Source organism: Saccoglossus kowalevskii, chromosome 6 (assembly GCF_978046115.1).
Source record: "Saccoglossus kowalevskii chromosome 6, keSacKowa6.1, whole genome shotgun sequence".
Classification (NCBI taxonomy): domain Eukaryota; kingdom Metazoa; phylum Hemichordata; class Enteropneusta; family Harrimaniidae; genus Saccoglossus; species Saccoglossus kowalevskii.
Window position 1 is genome coordinate 15,404,285 of NC_140646.1, and position 25,133 is coordinate 15,429,417.

General features: G+C 36.5%; 2 protein-coding genes across 2 annotated transcripts; one reads left to right on the forward strand and one right to left on the reverse strand.

Annotated features, from left to right (window-relative positions):
- Window positions 1-2,528: 2,528 nt before the first annotated feature.
- Window positions 2,529-14,471, reverse strand: LOC100371068 (uncharacterized). Its single transcript, XM_002737010.4, has 6 exons — window positions 14,337-14,471; window positions 12,465-12,579; window positions 11,036-11,201; window positions 9,827-9,950; window positions 3,681-3,986; window positions 2,529-3,184 (listed from the first exon to the last, which is right to left on the reverse strand). Exons 1-6 carry the CDS (start codon window positions 14,372-14,374, stop codon window positions 2,857-2,859), a joined length of 1,077 nt encoding a protein of 358 aa, XP_002737056.1. The 5' UTR covers window positions 14,375-14,471; the 3' UTR covers window positions 2,529-2,856.
- A 28-nt stretch (window positions 14,472-14,499) lies between these two features.
- LOC100369875 (gamma-glutamylcyclotransferase-like) lies at window positions 14,500-21,067 on the forward strand. Its single transcript, XM_002737002.3, has 3 exons — window positions 14,500-14,727; window positions 18,724-18,887; window positions 20,269-21,067. The coding sequence occupies exons 1-3, from the start codon at window positions 14,623-14,625 to the stop codon at window positions 20,546-20,548; spliced, it is 549 nt and encodes a 182-aa protein (XP_002737048.1). The 5' UTR covers window positions 14,500-14,622; the 3' UTR covers window positions 20,549-21,067.
- Window positions 21,068-25,133: the final 4,066 nt, after the last annotated feature.

Sequence of the window (25,133 nt, forward strand, 5' to 3'; positions counted from 1 at the left end):
CTGCAGTGGTAAACTGGCCTTACTGAGTAAAATAGTGTGTGCGCCCTCACAGTTCGCATCATAATGGTCAATTGCTCAATAAAAGATGCACCACAAGGCAAACCACTGTAGTTTAATGGTTGAATTATGCATGGAGGTAAAAAGAGATTCTCTTTTTACCTCCATGAATTATGTAACAATTGTTCAGGTGAATCCTGTATATCAGGTATACATCATTAATTTAATGCAATGTCCAGCATGATGATAAGATGACCAAACAAACAAGTCATTCACTACTGAACCTTCGATCGGTGCACGCACGGCGGCGTTCATCAACTGACTTTCCATCAATGAACACGACATTTTATAAACGTTTCGGCAAGGTGATATGTAACAGCAGAAAAAGTCACACAAAACTGTGTGTTATTAAAAAAAAAACAGAAGAAAATGTGAAATGGTTTGTCTCGCTGCCTGTTCTTAGGCATAAACAAAATGCCTATTTTAATAGCTGCAGGAACCTAAAATTCAGTCTTCAAATACATCCAAACTATAATATACTGCAATGAAATACTTAATTAGAATTGTAAATGAAGGCAGTTATCTGGCAAGTATAATGCTTTGCTTCATTTTACTTTTTGTAATTTCTTTATCATGAACACTATATTATGGATATTGTTAAAATAAAAAAACACCTATCTAAATATACCCCACTACTGTATGTGTACAGAACGGCGTTGATTGGTTCAGCAAGTTATTTTGGTGTTGTTTGTAGAATATCCTTATGTTTAGCCAGCTATTTAGATTGTTTGTTCAGGGGGTATTAACATTATGGATCTTACCTTCCTTTTTTATTCAAAAGAATGTTGATCGATCCACTAAACACCTTCCAGTAAAGTTGTTCAATTTAATATTATATATGATACCATGTTTAACAATTACGCCAAACAGAAATCTAACAAAACAAACAGTTATTCCAGACAGTTTACCTCTTTTTCACGTGAAATATGGTTTTACGTTCGGGTCAATTTGACAAGTAATGAGCGAAGAATACATTCCCGTGGGTTTATTGTATCTGATAATAAAATCAATGTTGATAACCCAATTTAGTTAGATACACAGTACCACTACACTAAAATAGTCAAAATAAGTGAATTTTTCATGAAAATTTATCTTATTTAGAACATAAGATGTTATTTCGTGATACTAACAACGCCAAAACTGAAAGAAAAAAACAATATTTCGTATTGGGTAAAAAAAAGTTGACATATGTCAAACTCAATAATTATGTTGAACTTTGAACTAAAAGCGTGTGATAATTTTTTAACTTAATTTCTTAGGTTGAATATGTTCTAATGCTTACAGATAACTTTGTGGCTACAAATTGTCATAGTTACATAAAATTTATTAATATTCATGTTCCTCAAATTATACTACATGTATTGTATTAATCTCATTGTCTCGCATGGAATAATATATCAATACTTATATAAAAGTTCCTAAAACATAATAGTACTGCAACATATCTAAGAAAAATTTTGCAAGAACAATACTATGTTTCTCCATTAATACTTACATGTACTGTATTAATGTAAATGTCCCTTATAGAATAATCTAGTATGAATTGTAAAGTTCCCAACATGTATAAATAATATTACAGTGAAGTACCTTATACAATAAAATACTATCCAGGCATGCTGCAACTATTTTGACCACTTATGGTATTTCTATTTCTAAAAAAATATTTTATATTATTCAAATATCACCTTATATCTTAAAAATTGCATTTTCTATTTGCACCAAAATTAAACTCAGTTGACTTTTCATAGTGATTGATAAGAATCCCAAATTTGAAGAAGATCAGATAAAAATTGTTTTGAGTTGCTGTAACCACAAGAAGAAGACAATTTTAGTTGAAATTTAACAACCATCTCGATTATTAATATGCATAGGACCTGTACCAAAACTAAAGGACGGTGGTCATTGTGACATTTGTACATTGATTTTCCCACAATCCAATGCGCTCTTTTAATAGATATCACAAGTATGAAGTTTGACCTGGGCACAACTTCCACTAATTACCGCCGATGACTCCTTCGATACCCTCCAACACCTAAAAAATACTTAATTTAATTAAAGCATGGTAGCGTCTCAGTTTATACTCGTTGAACTGCACAACAGTCAAAGTCGCTACCTTTGCAACCTCGCGACAACTATCACCCTTTAAACTTGCCAAAAATTTCCAAACTGGTTAATATAATATCCAAGTTTGAGAGAAATTTGATAAAAATTATTTGAGTTATTGTAACCACAAGAAAGGGTTTTATGATGGAGTCAGACAGACATTTTTTCCTAATATACCATGACCTTCATCCACGACGATACGGACAAGGTCAAATTGGTAATGACCAACACAACTTGAAAGATTCACCAATACCATTTTGGACACCATCATCAAGTCTGACAACAATAGTCATCACAGCATCTCACATATAATTTTTTGAGTATCCCACCCCCAGGAAAATATAATTATTCAACATATAATCACGTCATAATGTTGTCAATTTATTTATTTATTTGTTGAAACCTTTTTAAATCAGTGGCTCACCAATAGAAGTACACATACAGAAATAAATCAATTAGGAGTAGAAAAGCACATGTCTGAATGTACAAATATTTACAACAAACAGCCTGTTGGCTGATATAGCTCCGCTCTTAGAAATGCACATTTCAATTAAAGAACTGAAGATATCATTAGAAAATGAACAATATGTATAGTATCAGAGCAATTGGACCTGCGGTTTTTAACAAGAAGTCAAAAATATCGCTTTTTACCAAAAATGACAAAAATATTCATCAAAATTATAGAATACTAGTAAATTAAACGAAGTAATAATCAGACATTAATAGAGGGCAGTCATGAAATTCAGTTGTGTAATCATAATACAAAACCATCGGTTCCGGATCTTGATAGACACCACCCTTCGCACCGATTTCCTCCAAGGTCACATCTGGCATCAGCAAAGCCTCTGTGTTTCGAGTTTTGTCTTGAAATATTTTCAATTTGGATGATTCTGTTGCAGTTTCTTCATAGATTATTTGCATAATCCCGTAAATGGTGAGATGAGAGTGTACCAGCTTTTTAAAGTGTCCGGGATATGATCTCACATTGTCAAAAGTTATTAGACGTAATTCAAGAAGAACGTACCTGTGCAAGGAGGAAATAAAAACAATTATTAAATGTTCATACCACCATTCCACCATGACAATTTACTTTCTGGGTCCAACATTTGTGTCATCAACACAAACAACCAATATTGTCCTTTCTAGGTGGAGCTAACTTTCTACTATGCAGTATTACCCTATCTGGGTATGGATAACATTCAACTCTCCAGTATTACCCTTTCTGGGTGCAGCTACCATTCAACTCCTCAGTATTACGCTTTGTGTGTTTAACTCACAGGCAGATCACCTGTATTGTCCTTTTGGGGTACAACTAAAATTCAACTTGTATTTGTATTTTACATCTCCATTACAGGGTGGTGGTTGTCACGCCACGTCCTGTTCGATATGGGGCTCATAGTGATGTACACAACGTATGTAAAATACATTTTGAATCCATTTTGAAATTTGAACATGGGCTGCGTGACAACCACCACCCTTTAAGTTACATGTAATATGTTTATACTTTAATTATGACTTACTTTGGAGCCATAATTCTGTAAGGTTGCCACAGACTGAGCTTACAACATGAACACTTTTCCAATTCTTCTCGTGTGATTTCCAATTTAATTGTTTCACCCTTGTCCGCTTCAGATTGTTCTTCAGAACCTTCAGTGGGAGCGCTTCCAAAGAGAATAAGTTGCTTGGCTTTTTCCAATGCAAGCGTTTCTTCTCCTTCTTGATTTTGTTCTTCCTTTTCATCTATATCTTTTTTCTCCGCAACCTCTTCTCCTTCCTCCTCTTCTTCTTCATCTTCATCCTCACCATCATCATCAGTCTCATCATCTCTACAACAATGACAGATCAATGAGTTCATTTCACATTGTGCTTGGTGCAACAAAGACATCCCTATCATTTTTATAAATGTTTATAAAATTCAATAGCAGTTGAATCCAACCAGCCAATCAAATAGTACACAACAACGTTATATGAAAACATCCCAATATTATTAAATCAGCCAATAGAAAACTATCATTTCACTTTAAATTGTGAAATTTGTAAACATTTATAAGGATGAAGAGAATACTCTTGTTGTGCTGAGAGTAAATTGCAGTAAATATGACCAATTAAAAACCTTTACCAGGTTCACTGAATTTGTTCTATTTAGTAACACTGTGCATTGTGCTTAAATGACAGAAGTGTGTTTTACAATTATACTAACAAATATTTCAATGATTCAGTCTTTTCCATGAATCGAAACCAAACAAAACCCTAACACAAACTAGCATTTTTTTTTCATTGGCCTAATAATATCTGAGAAAATTTCATACCGTGAAACACAAAATGAATAGCGCCATCAGTGTTCAACAATTACAAAAAGGCTGTCACGTCATGTCAGCACAAATGAATTGAGCTGCAAGGTAGGCGTAGCTGAAAAGAGGCGGAAACTAAATATTCTCGACAAATTTATTTCTGCGACGTAGCAATGTTTGAAGTCATTCAAAATTTAAGGTTAGGATTAGAGTTAGGATTTTGTTTTGTTTCGTTTCGTGGAAAAGACTAAGCCGTATGATTAATGCAACGTTTGGTTTATACATGTATGTGCTTTAAATAGCATACATAGTGCCACTATTACCCGATCACCCCCCCCCCCCCCCCCCCCCCCGGAAAAGTGAGCAAATGAAAATTTTATCTCACCTAATGACAGATTGAGGGGGATATTACGATTTCTGGGTAAAATAAAATTATCGATGTTGCAGTACAATCTGTTGGAACTGATTTCGTTGAATTGAACGGCATGATTTTTTTCAAAAACTCCTTACTAGCAATTTTTGTTAGGTAAACTGAATATGGCATGAAGTATTCACTACATTTCACTTTCATTAACAGGTCATTGTCAAAACGTAGTTTACACAGGATTACCGTGGTCTACGCATTCACATAATCACAACATATTCAAGTTTTATAATTACTGTGAAATACTTTATTTTAGCTGGAATTAATTTTCGCTGAAAAGGCTTTTTGGGTGTTTTGTGTGGAATTTATTTTCACTGATTTTTGATGAGTTTAATGTAAAATATAGGAAAAAAAGTATATTCGCTGGATTTTATTTTCACGGAAACATCCCTTCAGCGAAAATAGCGAAAATAAATGCCAAGCGAAAATAAAGTATTCTACAGTATATAGTCAAATTTGGGTCATTTTGAATCCGAAAATAGAAATGTCAAAAAAGTGGCATGGATTGGGTAATATCCAATTTTTAATGGATTCAAATTTAAGATTCAAATTTAGAACGCTAAATTAGAAATGTTTAAATCTATTTCTAAATTTACATGTTCTAGATTACGATTTAGAAACCGGTCTAAATTATAAATTAAAACACTATTTAGAAACGACGCAATTGTCGCTATTTAGATGATCTAAATTAAAAACTACATCGCTATTCGGCTAGCTATTTAGACAAACTATTTTATAAACTACAATGCTATTGAGAATCAGTGTCTTGTGACTTTTAAATTATCATTTCTCGGGTGCCACTATTTAGTTTGCTATTTAGACGATCTATCAATTACAAACTATGGCCGTATTTAGAAGCTGAGAGAAACATGAGATAGAGCATTTGCTTACTTTCCCAAAATACTAGATGTTTATGTTGAGGAACGTTAATCAAAACAATAGAGGCATTTAATCTGTGCTGTTATAATCCCCTCTATATATTAAATAAAATGTTTTAACAAACACCCGTCCTGTTCGAGCTCTAGATTATATTCAGATTGTTTAAATATCGTGATATATTTGTGGCAATAGCGTCCTGAAATATTTTTTAACAAGACCCCCGCCCACATGTACATTGTGTAGCTGCATGTTCTAGCTCTATATGATATTTAGATTGTCTACATTGTTTTACAGCATACTGTCAGAGGAAAGATATCATTTTCACTCATATCTGAAATTCAAAACTTCGACATTTAGCAACGCTCTAAGTTTAGAATTGCTGACAAGTGTGTGAATTACTCGTACAATATACCTTATATAAAATAATTTAAATATTGCATTCTTGTAAATATTTTTACATTGAGTTATACATGTAGCAAAACGTGTTATACTAGTTGTTAAAAAGAATGTACATAAATAAATATTAATCAAATTATTTTGAGAGCCTCTCTGTTGTATATATATATAGTCAGCTCAATTTATATTACTGGTATTTCGTGTATTTCTGCTTTAAAGTAAATATATATATAGAATTTGTTTATGGTTATTACTAATAATACGCATAAGAAATCAAAGAAAGCTTAGAAAGAACTCCCATGTGCTGAGAGTATTGGAGACACATTAAATATAATTCGAAATTACTTAGCTGAAAACTAATTATGCAAATCAGAAAATTAATATGACCAGATTTGAGTGTAAAACTAATGAGGTCTGCGCAATGTAACAGAAAATCTATGTCTCCAAGTTTAATTGAAATGTGATTAGAACCAAAAAATTATGAATTATTATGCTTATTAGGGAATTAATATGAACAGATTTTTACCCCAAACTAATTAGGTTTGTACATTGTCCTAGAGCATCTTTATACTAAGTTTCATTGAAATGGAATAATTAGCACCGTGAAAACTCCAAAATTTCGACCCCTCTAAAAATTCGATCGCCTATTTATTTGCCGGGTTTCGGTGTTTTATTTACCTCCAAATTTTCGATTCCAATAAAAATTGCCGACTCATTCTTATTCGAAAATTGCGACCAGTTTTAGTTTTCCCACAAACGAAAAAAAAAACGATGTGAGCGTTCAAACGGGACCTTCCTCGAAGGCATGAATCCGGGTTTCTTATTGACTGAGAGATTTTTATTTTATTGGTAACGAAAATATATTCTAAATAAACGAAGTTTGAAATAAAAACGAACACAAAAATCTCGGCATGCTGCGTTTCTGAATTGTTGATTATTACTGTACTCAGTAGTGATTATAATAATGTACACAAAATAAATTTGTTGAATGGTTATGAAATACAAATAAAAGTCAACTTAGTTTCATCGTAAGCGAATGATTCCGGTCTTGTATAAACGTTTGATGCTGTAGGATATCCGCCATGTTCTCTTAGGTCAAATAGGTCAAATCGCTAATTAACCAATCAAAAAGCTGGATGATGCCAACGTGTTCAAATTACCATAGCTTATTTAAATATGTTAATGTTATTGAACGCAATGCGGAAGAGATTGGTGTTGTAGTACGATGTTTTGGCTTGGATTTTGATGCGAAAACGGCATGATTTTTTTTAAATAAAAAAATTAGTTGTTTTTAAAAAATAAACTGGTCATCTGAAGAATAATTTAACATTGTTCACAGTGATAACAGCTCATTCTCGAAAGGAAGCTTACCCGCTCACGCTAGTCACGATAAAAATCATACACGTGTACTCTTGAATAGACAAACGTCAATGACTACGGTAAAACTTAGACTCTATTTTAGCCGGCAGGATTGATTGAAATGTCCGAAAAATGACGCCAAAATACACCTTAAAAGTCCCATTTTATTTTCTTAAATCCCATTTTATTTTTTAATCCAAGGGCAAATTTACGGCAGAATTTGGTCCCTCAAATAAGGGACACGTGAGCTTTGATTCTAACCGGATACATTGCACTGGGTCGGGGAGATAGTTTGCTAAACTTCCATGCATCTTTCGTCCAATGGGTACCTGTACTTCGAACATTCGCAAGTTTTTCTAGGTAGTGCGAGACAGCTTTGTCTTTTGACCTATTAGTTTTGTGCTGACCTCTTCTCCGCGTCTTGATGTTTTGTTTTGCTTGTCATAATACTCACTGATTGATGACTTTGTTTAGATTTTGAGTTACAACTCGGCCACGACCTTTGCTTTTACCGTGAAACATGAGGAAGTTTACGTCAATTGACGGACATTGCATTTTTAAAAAACTAATGAAGCACACTGTCTATCAACCCCATTTTTTCATTTGTTGATTTCTATTCTGAAAAATTCGACCGTCCGAAAATGCACCTTAATTTTGACTCTAAAAACACGTCACATATCTAACACCAATTATTTAAAACCGGTCGAAATTTTGGAGTTTTTACGGTACTTTAGATATCAGTGTGAAAGCTTAAAATTGGTTAATTATGCAAATTAGGTAATTAATATGTACAGATTTTAACCCACAATTATTCAGGTCTGTCTATTGTCCTACAGCATCCATGTACATTCATTGATATGTGATGTATAGTACCTGAGATATCAGTGTGAAAGTTGGTTAATTATGCAAATTAGGTGATTAATATGCACAAATATTTACCGGAAACTAATTGGGTCTGCATAATTCTAGATTCATTGAAATGTGATGATTAGTACTTTAGATATCAGTAGAAAAGCTGAAAATTAATTATGCAAATTAGGTAATTAATATGCACAATTATTTACCCTAAAACTAATCAGGTCTCTGCATAGTCCTAAAGGATCTATGTACCAAGTTTCATTGAAATGCGATGATTAGTACTTGAGATACCCGTGGAAAAGCTGAAAATTAACTAATTATGCAAATTAGGTGATTAATATGCACAAATATTTATCGAAAACAATCAATCTCTGCATAGTCCTTGAGTATGTAACTACCAAGTTTCATTGAAATGTAATGCTAACTACTTATATCAAATGCTGAAAATTAATTAATTATGCAAATTAGGTAATTAATATGTACTGATATTACCATAAAAACTATCAGGTCTGTGCAGTGTCGTATGACATCTATGTACCAAGTTTCATTGAAATGTGATGATTAGTACTTGAGATATCAGTGGAAAAACCGAAAATTGACTAATCATTATGCAAATTAGGTAATTAGTATCCACGGATTATTACCAAAAACTAATCAAAACCTAGCATTAGTTCAGAGCATCTATGTACCAAGTTTCATCAAAATCCAATGAGTGGTTGTTTAGATATCAGTGGAACAGTCATGGAACCACTAAAAAATAGCTAAATATCATGCAAATTAGGTAATTAATATGCACGGATTTTTACCAAAAATTAATCAAATCTGCGCATATGTTCAGAGCATCTATGTACCAAGTTTCATCAAAATCCAATGAGTGGTTCTTTAGATATCAGTGGAACAGTCATAGAACAGCTAAAAATTAGCTAATTATCATGCAAATTAGGTAATTAACGAGCATGGATTTTTACCAAAACCTAATCAAATCTGCGCATTGGCCCAGAGCATCTATGCACCAAGTTTCATCAAAAACCGATGTATGGTTCTTGAGATAGCAGTGGAACAGTCGGACACACATACACACACACACACATACACACATACACACATACACACATACACACATACACACATACACACACACATACAGACACACTAACTGCAAAGACTCCCATTTTGTGCTTCGCACATGGGAGTCAAAAACAAATTGTGGTGATTACTAAAGATGCATACAAAAAAAAAATAAAAAATAAATGGAGATACAGAAATAAACACATGGCCAGAAGGATTGGTTACAATGGAAAATAATCTCAATATTAGTGTATTCTGTGGGGGCATAAACCAGCCACCAAATCAGTCACTGTGCTATAAATCAATCCATGCAGGGATACATACACCACATAGCACTCACAATAGCGGCACAATTACATGAACTGGAATGCAAAATTATGTAAACAATTACCTATAGAACCGCAGTCCTTTCTTAAGTTCTAAATAATCAATATTCCCAGTTTTACGTCTATCAAGCCTCAACGCCAAGATCTGAAGTTCTAAATTATTACAAGGTGCATTCAAGTCAAACATACCTAGAAGAAAGTATAGTAAAGTAAACATATGCTGTTGTTGATTTACAGAACGCAAAAAAAAAAACAGGTGACAGTTCTGAAGCTCCTATAAATATATATGTACTGGTATATGCAAAAAATAGATGGCAGCCCAAACCACAAGGAACATATGGCTGGATAACATATATTATTATACATCTGTCACCGTAATGCCATAAGTTACAGCATACCATAATTTTGCAATATTTTACGGGGTATTTTCATCCTACCATATTAGGAAATGCGAATTCCAAATATGGAATGATTATGCGCGTAAGCGCCCTATAATAATAAAAACAAACATGGTTGCCATCAGGGTTTGACCAAACTCCACACAAAGAAGTTCGCTGATTCTGTTCTAAACTTTTTTGATTTTGGCATTCCCATGATGTATCCTTGGAAGGAAAAGATGTATAATAGACAGTACACCTTCGCATCGACCTCCGTTTCGCATTGATCGATACTACTGCTGTACTGTCTTCATGCATACTTTGAGGTATCCTCGTAATAACCTCATATTCATTAGGGTGCAGGATACTCCATAATCAATTTTTTTTGAGAAAGTAAGTAATTTTGCAGTATTGCATTGGGTATCTGCATTTTATTATTAAGACATGCACATTCCAAATATAGCAAACTTGCGCTCTATTTCAAGATGGCGGAAATACTTGTAAACAAATAGTTCATATCAAGAAAGTTCTAATAATTTTCACCATTTTGTTCTGCTCTGGACTTTCTATATCAAGTGATTAGTTCGCAAAGATGTGTAATAATAACGTTATTACAAATTTATGAAAAGTATGCAATCAGATAGTATGTGATCGCATAGATCTCCCCTATGCAGTATCATCGCAATTATTTCATGTTGTTGACATCTACAACATTTTTAATTGCTTGGACATTGTCGCCTCAAAACTTCCTTCAAGTTACTATAATTGGGACAGGTTTTTTTGGTATGTTTCTGGGCAAGTTTAGTCACTTCATACTATGCTTGAATTTTCAAGACGCAATGTAGGTTACTGAGCAAAATGATCACAAACATATGGACATATGCAGAATTTACAGACCTCCTTTGAATTCTTCGTACGTCACCGTCTCTACATCATTATAACTACGGAACATTTCAATTGCTTTATCTGCATTCTCCAGAATCCACTTATCCATACGGGCTATGAAGTTATTATGTCGGTCCAAGTCATCGATAAAGCGGTTCACAGACTTCTGTAACTTTTCCTGAGGACAAAATTGTAAAATAAGATTAGTATAGGTAATTGCACGAGGAGCCATGGTGTGTGGTAACACCCACACTTATAGTAAACCTCTTGGAAATGTCACAAGGTTGAACAAGCCTACAATTCAATGAATTACTCTGTGTCAAACCAAAAATCAGGAAATAAATGTAGAATGATGTTAGTAGTATTATGCTCATTTACATAAACACAAAATATACTATTCAGAACAGAATTCATGAGTTTAAGTAAAAATAAGGCCATGACAGAGTCCTCTTTAGTACAATAGTAAACAAAACTGACAAATGACGTCAAGTATAATTTAGTTATGAATCAGATTTACAAAATATTCAATGTATGTACCAAGATGAACAATAGCTGTACATGCATAACCAAGATCTGATTACGAAATAGCAGAAATGCCTTTTTTTATACTTTTTTAATACTTAATTAATTTGAATCAGATCATCAAACAAATTAATGAGGATAGATCAAATCTGAAGATGATCGGTCATAGCATGTCAGAAATAATGGCTCTTGAATAGTGTTCATTCTAACAAAATGATTTATCATTAGGTCATTTTCAATCTGATCTGAAATAATAAAATGACATGCATTTAGGTCACATCATGACCAATGTATGTACCAAGTTTGAACAAAAGTCATTCATACAAGACCAATATCCAGTTCCAGAATGGCAGAAATGCTAAATTTTGATGAATTTTAAGCATAAAATGGCTATTTGGCCATTTTAAATTGAATCATGAAACAAATGAACGTGCTTGTGTATCTCAATATATGGGATGTATGTGTGTTTAAGATATGTCTAAGATAGAGATGTGTACACCCATAAATCTCTGTTTCAAGACCGAACGGGGAATAAATATCAAAAGATATCACGTGACAATGGCTGAACTCTTCAAACATCTTCATTTGTATAGACACTTCTTACAACATATGCAGGTTCATATCACAAACTAAACTGCTTGAAAATTCATCACATACTGTGAAATAAGTTAAACGTCAATATATCAGTTGTGACGATGTGGTGCTCAAATACAGTATAGAGCCCCAATTCACTTACAAAGTTAACCCATATAGTTGCCAAGAAATGGCGATGTGTGTTCACATCTGTTTAACTGTAGGCATAAGGGTTTTAGTTACATCAGTGCTTTTTAAACCCACCCAACCCCACACTTTCAAGACGGTTTTAACTTAAATTCACACCAGTGTAAAGGAACATGTACACTAGCTGATTACAACTTACAGCAGCCTTCTCTGCTTTTGTTAACTTCTTTTTAGCAGACTTCTTTCGTTTTTTTCCTGTCTTTGAGCCTGCATCTTTAACTCCAGACTTAGGTCTTGCAGGGCTTGCAGACTTTCTGGAAAGATTTAACAAAATCAAATCAATTAAAAGTGTCACACTTGTTACAAGAATGTTGTGTACTGTAGAATATTTTATTTTTGCTTGGAATTTATTTTCGCTGAAGGAATGATTCAGTGAAAATAAAATCCAGTGAATATACATTTTTTCCTATATTTTACATTCAACTTGTCAAAAATCAATGAACATAAATTCCATACAAAACACCCAAAATATCTTTTTAAGTGAAAATTAATTCCAGTATTTTACAGTAATCAGACAACTCGTGTTACGCCCGAAGCCATGTTTGTTTCTCTGGTTCTGCGCATGCGCAGTTCATTCGGATGATTGTCGAAGTTTGTTGGAAGACTCTGAATCACGTAATCCCCATTAAGGGATTATGCAGATAACAGGAAAATGGACAGCGCATTGTTTCCAACTATCATAATACACAAAGGAAACAATAGGCGTCAGTGATCCTTCTTTTTTTACCTCCATGGTCTGTTCCAGTAATATCTAAAGAACCATATGTTTGTTTTTGATGAAATTTGATGCATAGATGATCTGGGCTAATGCACAGATTTGATTAGGTTTTGGTTAAAATCCATGCTTATTAATTATCTAATTTGCATGATAATTAGCTGATTTTAAGCTGTTCCATGACTGTTCCCCAGATATCTAAAGAACCACTCATTGGATTTGGATAAAACTTGGTACATAGGTGCTCTGGGACAATGCGCAAATCATTAGTTTTGGGTAGAAATCTGTGCATAATAATTACCTAATTTACATAATGATTAGTCAATTTTGGGCAAGTACTAATCATCACATTACAATGAAACTTGGTACATAGATGTCATAAGACAATGCACAGACCTGATAAGTATTGGATTAATATTTATGCATATTAATTATTTGGACCCCCCCCCCCCTATCATTGCTTGCAGTTATATTTTTAAATGCTGTTTTTGCTCTAATAGAAGCATGTGTGCTAACTTCATGCCTCCAATATACCTTTGGTACACAGTGACGGGAGTTAATCTTTTAAGCTTTCTTTGGTCTTGATTTATTCTGCAGATATCCATAAAATATAGGTAAGGCTTTGACGAAATATGAAAGCCTGAGAGCAACTCATATTCTTCAAAGTTCAAAGCTGGTATTTTTTTTTACAAATTTTATTTGTCATTCTTTTAAACAGGGTACGTAGGTATACAGTATAATATAGTTGAGGGACGGTGTATAAATCTAAACCCTAAACATAACTCCATGCGCCAATTAAGGCAAATACTTCTTTGAACAGACATGATTATATTTATTTTTCAGTTACGAAATTCTGGTTTGAAGTTGAGGGAATCATGAGGTCAGACTATAGAAAATGCATACAGTATGGTTAACTATATATCCACAAATACATAAGGATGTTTAATCATAGACAGTATAGTATTACTACATACTGTCTATGATTTAATTTGTTGATGTTAAAGGGTAGTTGTCGCGCAGCGCGTGTTCGAATTTAATGTAAACAAACAATGTACCTTACACGCGTTGTGTACGCCGCTATGAGTCCCATATCGAACAGGACGCGACACGACGACTGCCGCCCTTTAATGGGTTATCATGAACATACATGAACATTTGACTATGATCAATTTTGAAGTTTAACAAAGTAGGCGTTAAATTTGTTTGTATGTATGATGTGTTTACTGTGTTGTAAGTACAATTTGGTGACTAGTTTGTTATGATCTAACGACATAAACATATAACAACAACGCTCACTTTTTCCTTTTCCCTGACTTCTTCTTCCTGACTGGCATTCTATTTCATTTAACTGCTGCTGATCTTCAAGGTTCAAAACGTTTCCTTCTCTCGATGTAAATAAAAAGACGCCATCTTGAAAGCTTTAGTTACTATGAGCAATGGGCGGTACCATTTTGTTGAGGGGGTAAAATCACCTTTGCCCTACCGATGACACAGATGATGTTTTAGTCCCGGTTTTAGTTGAAAAACAGGTAGATCTTCGTACGATACCCGCACGCGACTGAACGTTAAGATATATGTGAACATGTCGTCGACATTCCGATACTTCGCTTACGGCAGTAACTTGCTAAAGGAAAGAATTCATATTAATAATCCTTCCGCTGAGTTCATTGGTGTTGCACTGTTGAAGGTCAGTAACTAGATCAATCTTGGGCTTCGTCTTTCAGTGTATCTCTAGTACGTCCATGGTCAGTGTACACGGTAGCGACCACGGTGTACTGGGCCTGTATATCCACTCCGCCATGCAAAGCTCAAGACCTCTTCGAACCCAAAACGACGCGAAACCACAGCTACCCTGTGCGTGTGATCCGACGTATGAAGATACAATATGGACATGATGATTATTTTATAAAAACAAATTTGCAAACATTTGGTTAAAAATATGGACAATGAAGGAAAAATATGCAAACAATGTGTAGTTTAGAAAAGAAATATTGCAAATTTAATATACCAAAATGAATTATCGAGAAAGAAACTGCAAGAGGCCTGAGCACTGCAATTCAGCGGCGCCACCAAGTGGGCGAGATAGGGTTCTCCCTACCACTAGTACCAGGGTGTGGAGTTTTTGATAATTCTAAGTTAAAATTGAGCATTCTATGGCTTCCTTGGGGCCATAGTACTAACAGACAGGTTACAGTTGAAGACTGTGGCCAAATGTGATTCCTGATCAATCAGAATTTTATGGTTGCCAGTGGATCTGCTCCCCAGGGTAAGGGGGCACATGGCCATGGCATGGGGGCGCTGCACCCCTGTTTCCTTGCAAACATTTGGTTAAAAAAAATCAAATATGGACAATGAAGGAAAAATATGCAAACAATATGTAGTTTAGAAAAGAAATATTGCAAATTTAATATACCAAAATGCCACAAAACATTCCCTCTTGATGCAAGGTCAAACACAAATTTAAAAGTTTCAATGTTCACTCCATAATTAGAGGTAATACACAGAATCTTGTATTGAACTCCTGAAGATACTAGTAATGCATTGCCTGGCATGTTCATAATTTTATGGCAGATCTGAGGACTACTGAGGTCACATTAATATGCAAAAAAGATAGTTGCACTGCCGCATATTTCATATTTCTGGTTTCCGTCCGTCTTGTTTCCTTTACATCTCCAACATTTTCTCAGAAATTCTGCAGCAGATATCGATGAAACTTGGCAGGTTGATGAACAAGTCTTTGTTGAATATGCACATAATTTTTTTTCCAGATCTGAAAATTCTAAGTGGATATTTTTCATGATTTTCATCCAAAATTACCTCACCCAACAACAACACTGAGAGAACAACTGAGCATGCTCACAATAAATAAGGGACGACGTCAAAAGATCGATGTCGGATAAAACACTTATCTGCTTTAGTTTGGGGGTGGGGGGGGGTGGGGTTTGACCTCCAAAAGTTTCTATTCTACAAAAACGATTTTATTTTTAATGAAGAAAAAAAAAACCTTGGAGTATTTGCAGTTCGTTTTTTTTTTTTTCTATCCAATCATAGACAAAAATAACAGAAAATGAAAAAACACACATCCAAGACGAGAAAATAATTTGGTCGGAGTGTAAATATGTGCGTCAAATGAGGTCCATTTCAGGTCATGGACCTAGAGCATGCGCAGAACCCTGAAACGTATGCGTATTTCCGCTTCATTATTACAACCAACTGCTATGCCATACTACTGTCTGATTATCAATTTGTATTTAATGGTGAATGCAGTCTGATGCCATGATCAATATTTATCAATTAAGTTTCAGTGGGGGGTGGGGGGTTTTGGGAAAAACTAAATGAATTAAGTTCTTTATCCAACGTCGATTTTTTTGATGTCGTCCCTAATTAGGTTAGGTGGTAATGCTAGGGTTTTCAGTGACGTCATGACCTTGAATCAGTGACAGAAATGGGCTACAGTCTGGTTTTTGTTTGGTTTTATGAAAAATTAACTCTGAAATCTTGAAAAAAATGGTCAGAAATGTTGTTGTATATTAAATCTTTAAACTGTAAAAATTTTATTCCATTATAAAGAGCCATTACTGAAATACCTGGTCACATAGTTTAAGATCAGTGATAACACTTTGCAGTTACTGTTTATAAATCTTGGCCAGTCACATTGACACATGTGGTCTAAACAGTGGCGGATCCAGGGGTGGATCTGGGGGGTCGGGGTGGGTGGTGGTGCCCCCCCCCCCCAAAGCATGACGATTCATATCATCTAGATTACGCATAGTTTCTCTGCGATTTACGCTCCGTATATCTTAAGCGTAGCTTGGAACCCCCCCCCCCCCCCCAATACATTTTGCTGGATCCGCCATTGGGTCTAAATATAGCTTCAGTTGTCAGGGCCAGTGGATAAATGGGTAGTACATTGTACCATTACGAACCTCAGTGGAAACTGTAGAGAGGGGTCAGGGCTACATTTTGATGTGAGTTATAGTGGCGATACTGAAACAAACCCAGGTCCTGGTAATATACAAAGACCTGAATTAACAAAGAAGTCAAGTTGATATTAAAGGTACATCAAGGTTTACTCAGATTTATGAATGCAGTTTTTCGAGCATGTATACATGTATGAGACTTAGTTTGGTTGCACTTGTGTACTCTGAGATTTTGGACATGGGTCAATGGAAGTTATCAGTACAAAACTAGATTAAGGGAAATCACTCAATGATGAGTTGTACCCACATAGAGTACATATTAATTAATTCAATTTTTTGCAGATGTTCCATTAGTTTAACATGAGTATTTTATAATTAAATGACAGGGACTATAACATTCATGTCTTGTTTTAAAGTGATTCACACGCCAAAAACTGTTGTTGTTGGATTTTAATATAAAATATTGGGATATTCAAAAGATGGGTTGTAAAAAAGCAAAAGTAACATTAACCGTTTCACCCCAGACTTTCTCATGCATATTTGTCTGCACACGGATATTCTTTAATATTTCTAGAATTTTAGAGCCAACAGACAAAATTTGAGTCAATTTTCATTATTTTCTCAATCCCAATCTCCTGAAGGAAAGTGCAAACTATAACAGTACTGTGAATTTGTGAATTTGTGATGAAAAGAGGGAACTAGTGGTGAAAGGATTAAGTTAAATTGTCCACATTAAACATCAAGAAGGTATGTAATATAATTACACCACTATATGACAATGTAAATTTGTCACATGTTGCTTGGGGAAGCAGGCCTGTTAACCCCCACCCACCCACCCACCCCCGTTGCCCCCCTCTTTTTCATTATTGAGCTTAACTTTGTAAAAAATATAATTCTCACAGGTAATTAAAACTTGATTATTATCACATTAAAATATGTTACATACGAGTGACATGCCATTTTCTGAAAATCAGACACTAATATTATGTGTAATACCACATAGGTAGTCCAGTATATGTCTTTCTCTGTATGTCTGAACATTACGCTTGATGGCAGCGGGTCGAGCATGGTATGCTTTTTGTTGTGGTGCTGGTGACTGGCCATTAATCATTTGGTTAATAATTACTTCATTTGAGCTTTGTTCGTGGCATAATACATCAAGAAATGTCCATAATGTTGGATGGTGGGCGTTGACATTGGTTCAAAATCTTCAATGCCAACCTTTGATTATTGGTACGAGGCATGTTCCGTTTCAATCCTGTCATTCTTATTCCACAGTCTTATAGGGAACCTTGGCTGCTGTTGATGACAGCCTGTGTAGACAGGACTAGAATTGTTGCTGCGTACATAGCTAAATATTTGTCAGTGATTCATATAAGTATTCTGAGCTCACTCACATAAAAGACAAAAAATGATAATTCATAAATAAGAAAAAATATTGTAGTAAGGTAACCATAAAGTGTTATCCTATGCCCTGTGATCGTAAGGCTACATTTCCCACATGATTTTACCTTTTCCATACAGACAGGCAACCGGAAACCCAGACATTAGCAACATACAAGTACCAGCACATTGCATAAAAAACTATTGATAGTCATCCATTCATCCTCCATCGTCCATCCATATCTATCCATCAATCTATCATTTTCCATCGTCCATCCATCAATCCATGATCATCATCGTCCATCCATCAATTGTTCATCCATTCATATATTAATTTTGATTTTTAATTTTGGCATTGACATATATTATTCTATTTATAGAATTACAAACTGGCATTTGGTAATTGCAAGCGTGTACTACAGCATCATAAATCAAATTCTCACTGGGGAGATGGTGGAGTTGCAACAATCTTGAAATCCGAAGGTGACAATGTCTGGGGTTCTGTATGGAAGATTAACATGGATCATATGGCTGCCTTAGATAGGTGAGATAATTATCATGTCTGGCCTTGTGATACTGACATTTCCCATTCAAAATTTGGTGGTGGTGGGGGTGGGGGTGGGTGGGGGGTAGATAAATTTGTTTTTTACTGATGTTTATATTCACATGAAATCAATTATGACATTTTTCATATTTTTTTCCTTTTACCCTCAATATGTTTTACCCGATTCCTCTAGCCCACCGCAAGGTCAATTTTTAGATCTGCATAAAAAATGTATTTTACACATTTTGTAAATATCACACAGGACAGATATTAAACACTCTATGAGAATAAGCTGTCACTTTGAGTACCAGTATATACAAAATTATAATGGTATTATCTAAACAGATTTATAACTGGAAATCATTTTATAGACTTTGCAAAATAGATTCTTTGGAATCATAAAGCAAAGAGAGTGTGGTTTACAATGCAAGCTAATTAAATATTCAAAATAATGCAAATCAATGTTAATGTTCCAAAAATCTCTATGAAAGTACAAAAAACATAATTTTCTTAGCTTGATAAATATTCAAATCAATGCAAATCAATGTTAATAATCTGAATATCCCAATAAAGGTAAAAAAACATGATTTTCCCAGTTTTTAATCAGTGTCAGTTTCAAGCAATCGACCTTTTCACCATCAATTCTCTCTTTTCATCACAAATTAACAAAATAGTTCTGTTTGTAGTCTGCACTTTCCTTCAAAAGATTGGAACAAAAATAGCTGAACTTTTTGAGTAAAAACTGAAAATTTACCCAAATTTTGTAAAATTAGAATTCATTTCCAGAAATATTGAAGAATATAAGAAAAAGTGCAGCAAGAAAGTCTGGTGGTGAAACAGTTAATAGTTTTGCCATCACTGCTTTATGCATTGCCTTAATTGTTTCTAATGAATTATCCCTCACAATGCATGTACAAACTCAGTACACTTGTCAGGAGTAACTGCAACATACACAACTAAAGGCAAAGTACAATTGATGAGCAAAAACATACCAGTCTTCCCGGTAATGTTTTTTGAACAAAATGATATAAAAATGTACTTAATAGATTATTGACCTCTGGATGACCTCATTTGCATATTTTAACAGAATTATAGGAGAATAAAAAATTTCTCTCATGAAATATTATTGGCACCAATAACAAATAAATTCATTCTGCAGTTTTTTAGTCTTAGCTAAATGGAGTCCAAAATGGGGGGCCTGTGTGTTGGGTTTTCTGTGTGTGTATGCACACACTTCTGTTCATCATCATCTATCAGAAAAATGGTACAATGGTAAATCATAATGGGATATGCAAGTCGATTTGTTTCTTATTTGATTGATCTTTGGCCGACTGGGAGTCATTTTTGCTACACCTCTTATTGTAGTATTTTGTCATTTCAGCCAGGAGGGTGTATCAGAACGTTACTACGACCCATTAGAAGTGGTTGTTCATACACTGGATAATGATGAACTTGTTTGCCGCACATATCAACAAACAGAATGTGAACTGTGTGATCCGACACCTCAGTATCTCTCTGTAGTACAAGATGGCGCTAAACAAAGTGGACTTCCTAATACCTATCTATCGTTTCTAATGTCAATCAAACACAATAACTATCAAGGAGAATCCAGTATTTATCAGCAAGTTCAAGAGAAGAAATTGGATGGGTTAAAAGAGTAGAGTTATTCCATAGACAATCTACACATACACTCAAAATCTTCTGAATGTAATTTTAAATGATATTTCTGTTATTTCATTATTGTAGAATGCTACACAACAGTAAAAATATTTCCATTTTTTTTATTGTTACATATTTGATACATTATGTTAAAAGGATGAAGAAAATGTATTATAAAACTATTGGGTCACTGTACTCAGTTCAAAGCAAATGCGTTGAAAATACCAGTAGCATGTGAAAATAGCAGTATTTTTCCATGGCTTTCTACATCGAAGGAATATCTTAGAATCATGTTGCTCAATAACATATAATAATAAAAGAGATGTAAGTTTTTAGAAGATATATTTTGTTGTCTGGATGTATTAGAAAATTTGACAATATTTTATTATGTTTATATTGTAGAGATAACCAATATATAATACCTATAGCGCCCTCTAGTGGCCATATATCCAGATACTTTTGCTCTGTATGCGTGTTCGGGTTACAGTGGAGTAAACATCATGTCTGTAAGTTTAATCTGACCTAATAGTCTGTTGTCTTATTAGCAAATATTACATAGTCGCAGTGGTGTTTTGACTCACAAAAATGGCAGATCAAATCCAAACACCACAACAGGCAACAGGCAGCTCAACTTCAATTCCTGAGATATTTGATGGATCAACCGGACCAAAACAAGCAGAACTGTGGTCAAAATGGCTGAAACATTTTGAACGCTACTGAATGGCTTCAGGTCTCCAAAACAAGACAGAACGTGAACAGGTCAGTATACTACTGTATGCCATAGGAGATTGTGCAGATGATATTCTCACAACACTGCGAATTGACGAGGAAACCTCCACATATGAGGATGTGAAAAAAGCCCTGAATGACTATTACCAAGCTCGTTGTAATATAATAGTGGAGCGAGCACTATTCAATAAACTGGTTCAAACACATAGGGAACCCATTGATGTCTTCATACAACATTTATATGCTTAGCTGAAGACTGATTATGGTGTGCTGAAAGATGACCTTATAAGCGACAGAATCGTTGTAGGAGTTTTAGATGACTCACTGTCAGACCACCTGCAAATGAAATCAACCCTTACACTTGCAATCACTGTACAAACATGTCGTCAGGCCGAAGCTAGAAAAAGTCGTGAACTAGTTTGTGGGGACACTAGTATAAAGCCAAGTAATGTTGATTTTGTAAAACACTCAACTGCATCCCGTAGAAGTAGCCAAAGTAAAGTGACAAACATGGTTACAGCTGCACTAGCACACAAACACAAGATAGCTGTCGATGGCATGGTGGTCAACGTCACGATCGTCGTATATGTCTTGCCAGAGACTCAACATGTCATAATGTCAGAAATCCGGACACTTTAAAAAAGTTTGTCATTGTACAAGACAAGAAAGCAGTAAAATAAATGAGGTACACAATCTTGAAGAGATACAGATTCTATTTCTCGGAGAAGTATATGGAAGTAATGACTACTGGAGTGCAGAAAGGTAAATGGACATGACACACATTTCAAATTAGATACTGGTGCTAGTCATTAGCGACAAATCACCATGGCTGAATGAGGCAAAACTGAGTTCAACTCGTCAATCGCTTCACGGACCAGTAGGTACCCAGCTTCCAGAAATCGGTATATTCCAAGCTACTAGGTCTTAGACGTGTGTGTTTTCGCCGGCAAACTGAGTCAGGGGGTATGTCCCCACCTCAGTGACGCAGACTTGACATCTTTCACCCTCTTTGTTGGGGAGATGGCGGGTGCAGTCTCGGAGCTTCGGAGTGCAATGAACCAGATGGTTCAGATCGAATCTGCTTGCCAATTGGCCCTGCCAAGGGTAAACGGAGGGCGCCCCAAGCACAGAAAACATAACGCCCTAAGGCGGCACCCGCTAGCCAGAGTCAGACAGGATGCAAGCGCTCATACCCTTCCACGGGAGGGAAGAGTAGTGGCGCGCCCCCAGGGAGGAAGGCTGGCGGTGGGTGAGTGGTGGCTCCTCACCCTCCTCTGTCCGTCGTTCACCCTGGCAGCGAGGGAAGCATGTTTGACGCTCACCTCTGCGACCGGGGGACAGGCATGTGTTCGGCGAGTAGCCAGACTGAATCAGTATGTGCTCCTCGATCGGTTCCCCATGGAGACACCATTCAGCGCTCTTCTCTCCATCCACCGCTTCGACTGGCTAGCCCCACTAGATTTAAGCGGGGCTTACCAAAACATATCGATGCACCTGGGGAGTTGCCATCTCCTTCGAATCGCCCAGCTGGACCAAGTATTCAAATCTTGGGTGCTCCCCTTCGGGTTATGCACAGCGCCTTACGTGTTTGCCACAGTGATGAAACAGGTAGTGCTGCTGCTTCACCAAATGTCGGTACACATCAATCCATACCTAGACGACTGGTTACTATACAACCCAGACAAGGGCTTATTAGCCAAACAAGTAAGGCTAACACAGGATTTACTTCACCAGTTGGGCTCTTTAGTAAATCAGACAAGTCCCATCCCTACCCAACGCAACAGTTGGTGTTCCTGGGCATGGAGTGTAACACAGAGGTAAGCTTGGTATAGCTATTTCAAGCGTGTTGCTTAGCGCTAAGCAGCCTAGCCGAACGCCTAGTCAGCGTTCCGTCAGTGTCCCTCCGAGAACTAATGCGGATCATCAGAAAGATGCGTTAGTTTCAGAACCACCATATCAACCGGCTTGAACTGAAAGCAGTGCACTTAGCACTACCACACTTTCTACCCATAGTTCGAGACCACAGAGTCCTTCTCCGTACAGACAACACAGCGGTGGTCTCCCTCAAGTAGGAGGGGGGAACGTGTTCCCCATCGTTGTCAGTCCTGGTGGAGCAAATTCTACTTTGGTTCCTGGAACACAATGTGGAGCTAACCGCACACCACCTTCCAGGGGTGAGGAATAGTCTGGCAGATGCCCTTTCAGGGCGACTCCGTCTCCAGAACACGGAGTGGCTGATACCCCAGTGGGTAGCCTCCAGGCTGTTTCGGCTGTGGGACGGTCCAAAGATAGACCTGTTTGCCTCACCCTAGAACACCAAGCTCCTGACATACATAAGACTTCTGCCAACTCCAGGAGCCTGGGCCAGGGTCGCTTTGCTGACCCCGTGTACCCACATAGTTGTATACGCCTTTCCGGCCTTCCCACTAGTTCACCGTGCACCAGAGAAAACTTCAACAGGTGCACACCTGCATATTGTCATTGGTCGCACCCAATTGGCCAACCAAGGCCTAGTTTCTACTTCTGTTGGAAATGCTAGTCGAAACACCAGTAGTGCTTCCGGACTTACCAGACCGGCTGTCCCAACCGAACGGCGCACTACCAACGAGCCCAGCGGGTATCACTTACACGCATAGAGGCTCTCAGTAGACCCACACATACAAAAGGTTCATCTGAGCGTGTCACACACAACGTAATATTACCGTAATTGGTATAGTACAGGTGTGATGGTTCAAATACCAAAATGGCAACAGTAACAGAAAGACTTCCCTGGCGGCGATGATAAAACGCGAACACGGAGCCAACAGATGAGGTTTCAACTGGTACTGGTATTATTATACCCTGCAAACATCAAGTACAATAACGCGGTAAAACTCCACTACTCCAATAACTAGATACTTAAACTCCAATACAATTCAACGAGATCTCCGATCTGAACTCAGTGCTGAACAACTCCCCCTATATATACCCACACTGTCTATAAATAGACCATTACATCAGCATACATAATGAGTCTGGAACTTACTATAAATTTCTAGAATGTTCCATTACCTTCTATTGCCTCCTACAGTGTTCTATTACCTATTCAACCAGTTTCTAAACAAAATCTAGAAATATTCCACCCAGACACAGTACGGTTCTAGAACATTCTCAGTGACACGGGAGTGGTAAATAAGTCGTATGCAACAGGTAGCAGACTCCTTCGTCCACTTATTTGACGAAGTGGGTTTGTCATACGCAGTGATCGTTGGCTACAGATCGGCCTTGTCCCCTACCATTGAAAACGCTTTGGGAACAAGACTAGCCGATTGTCCTATTATTTGGAGACTGCTGCTTTCCATATCAGAGGCCGAGACCCCGTACAAGGGAACTGCCCAACTGGGATTTGTCGGTTGTGTTGTCCACTCTAAGCAGGCCGCCCTTTCAGCCTCTCCGATCAGCACCACTCAAAATTTTGATGTGGAAAATAGTCTTTCTACTGGCCCTCGCCTCAGGTAGGCGTCGGCCATAGCTGGGGGCATTGTCCTTCTTGGACGATGTACCAACGTTATGGACAAACAAGTTGTGCTAAAGACACAAATCAGGTTTCTCGCCAAGAACCAAATCCCAAGACACCATCCTCACCCGATCGTCATCCCCTGCTGTCAAATATTGCCAGCCCAGAGGGTCAGGAGAAATTGCTTCTCTGCCCGATTCGAGCACGGAGTTGCTACCAAAACCGTACTAAGAATTCAGGACGGGGTGTCAAGTACATGTCTTCGTGTTATGGCCCAGGCAGGCGGATAGGTCAGCCTCCCTTACTTCCATCACCAGGTGGGTTACTGCGACTGTATTCAAGGTCTATAATACTTTAACTTC

What these genes read in the sequence shown, in the direction of transcription:
- LOC100371068 (XM_002737010.4), bottom strand. Translation starts at nt 14,374, where the DNA reads ATGCCAGTCAGGAAGAAGAAGTCAGGGAAAAGGAAAAA. An exon ending in AAGTCAGGGAAAAGGAAAAA is followed by an intron (nt 12,580 to 14,336) that starts GTGAGCGTTGTT and finishes AAATCTTTCCAG; the next exon opens with AAAGTCTGCAAGCCCTGCAA. An exon ending in CAAAAGCAGAGAAGGCTGCT is followed by an intron (nt 11,202 to 12,464) that starts GTAAGTTGTAAT and finishes TTTTGTCCTCAG; the next exon opens with GAAAAGTTACAGAAGTCTGT.
- LOC100369875 (XM_002737002.3), top strand. Translation starts at nt 14,623, where the DNA reads ATGTCGTCGACATTCCGATACTTCGCTTACGGCAGTAACTTGCTAAAG. An exon ending in TTGGTGTTGCACTGTTGAAG is followed by an intron (nt 14,728 to 18,723) that starts GTCAGTAACTAG and finishes TTCTATTTATAG; the next exon opens with AATTACAAACTGGCATTTGG. An exon ending in CATATGGCTGCCTTAGATAG is followed by an intron (nt 18,888 to 20,268) that starts GTGAGATAATTA and finishes TTGTCATTTCAG; the next exon opens with CCAGGAGGGTGTATCAGAAC.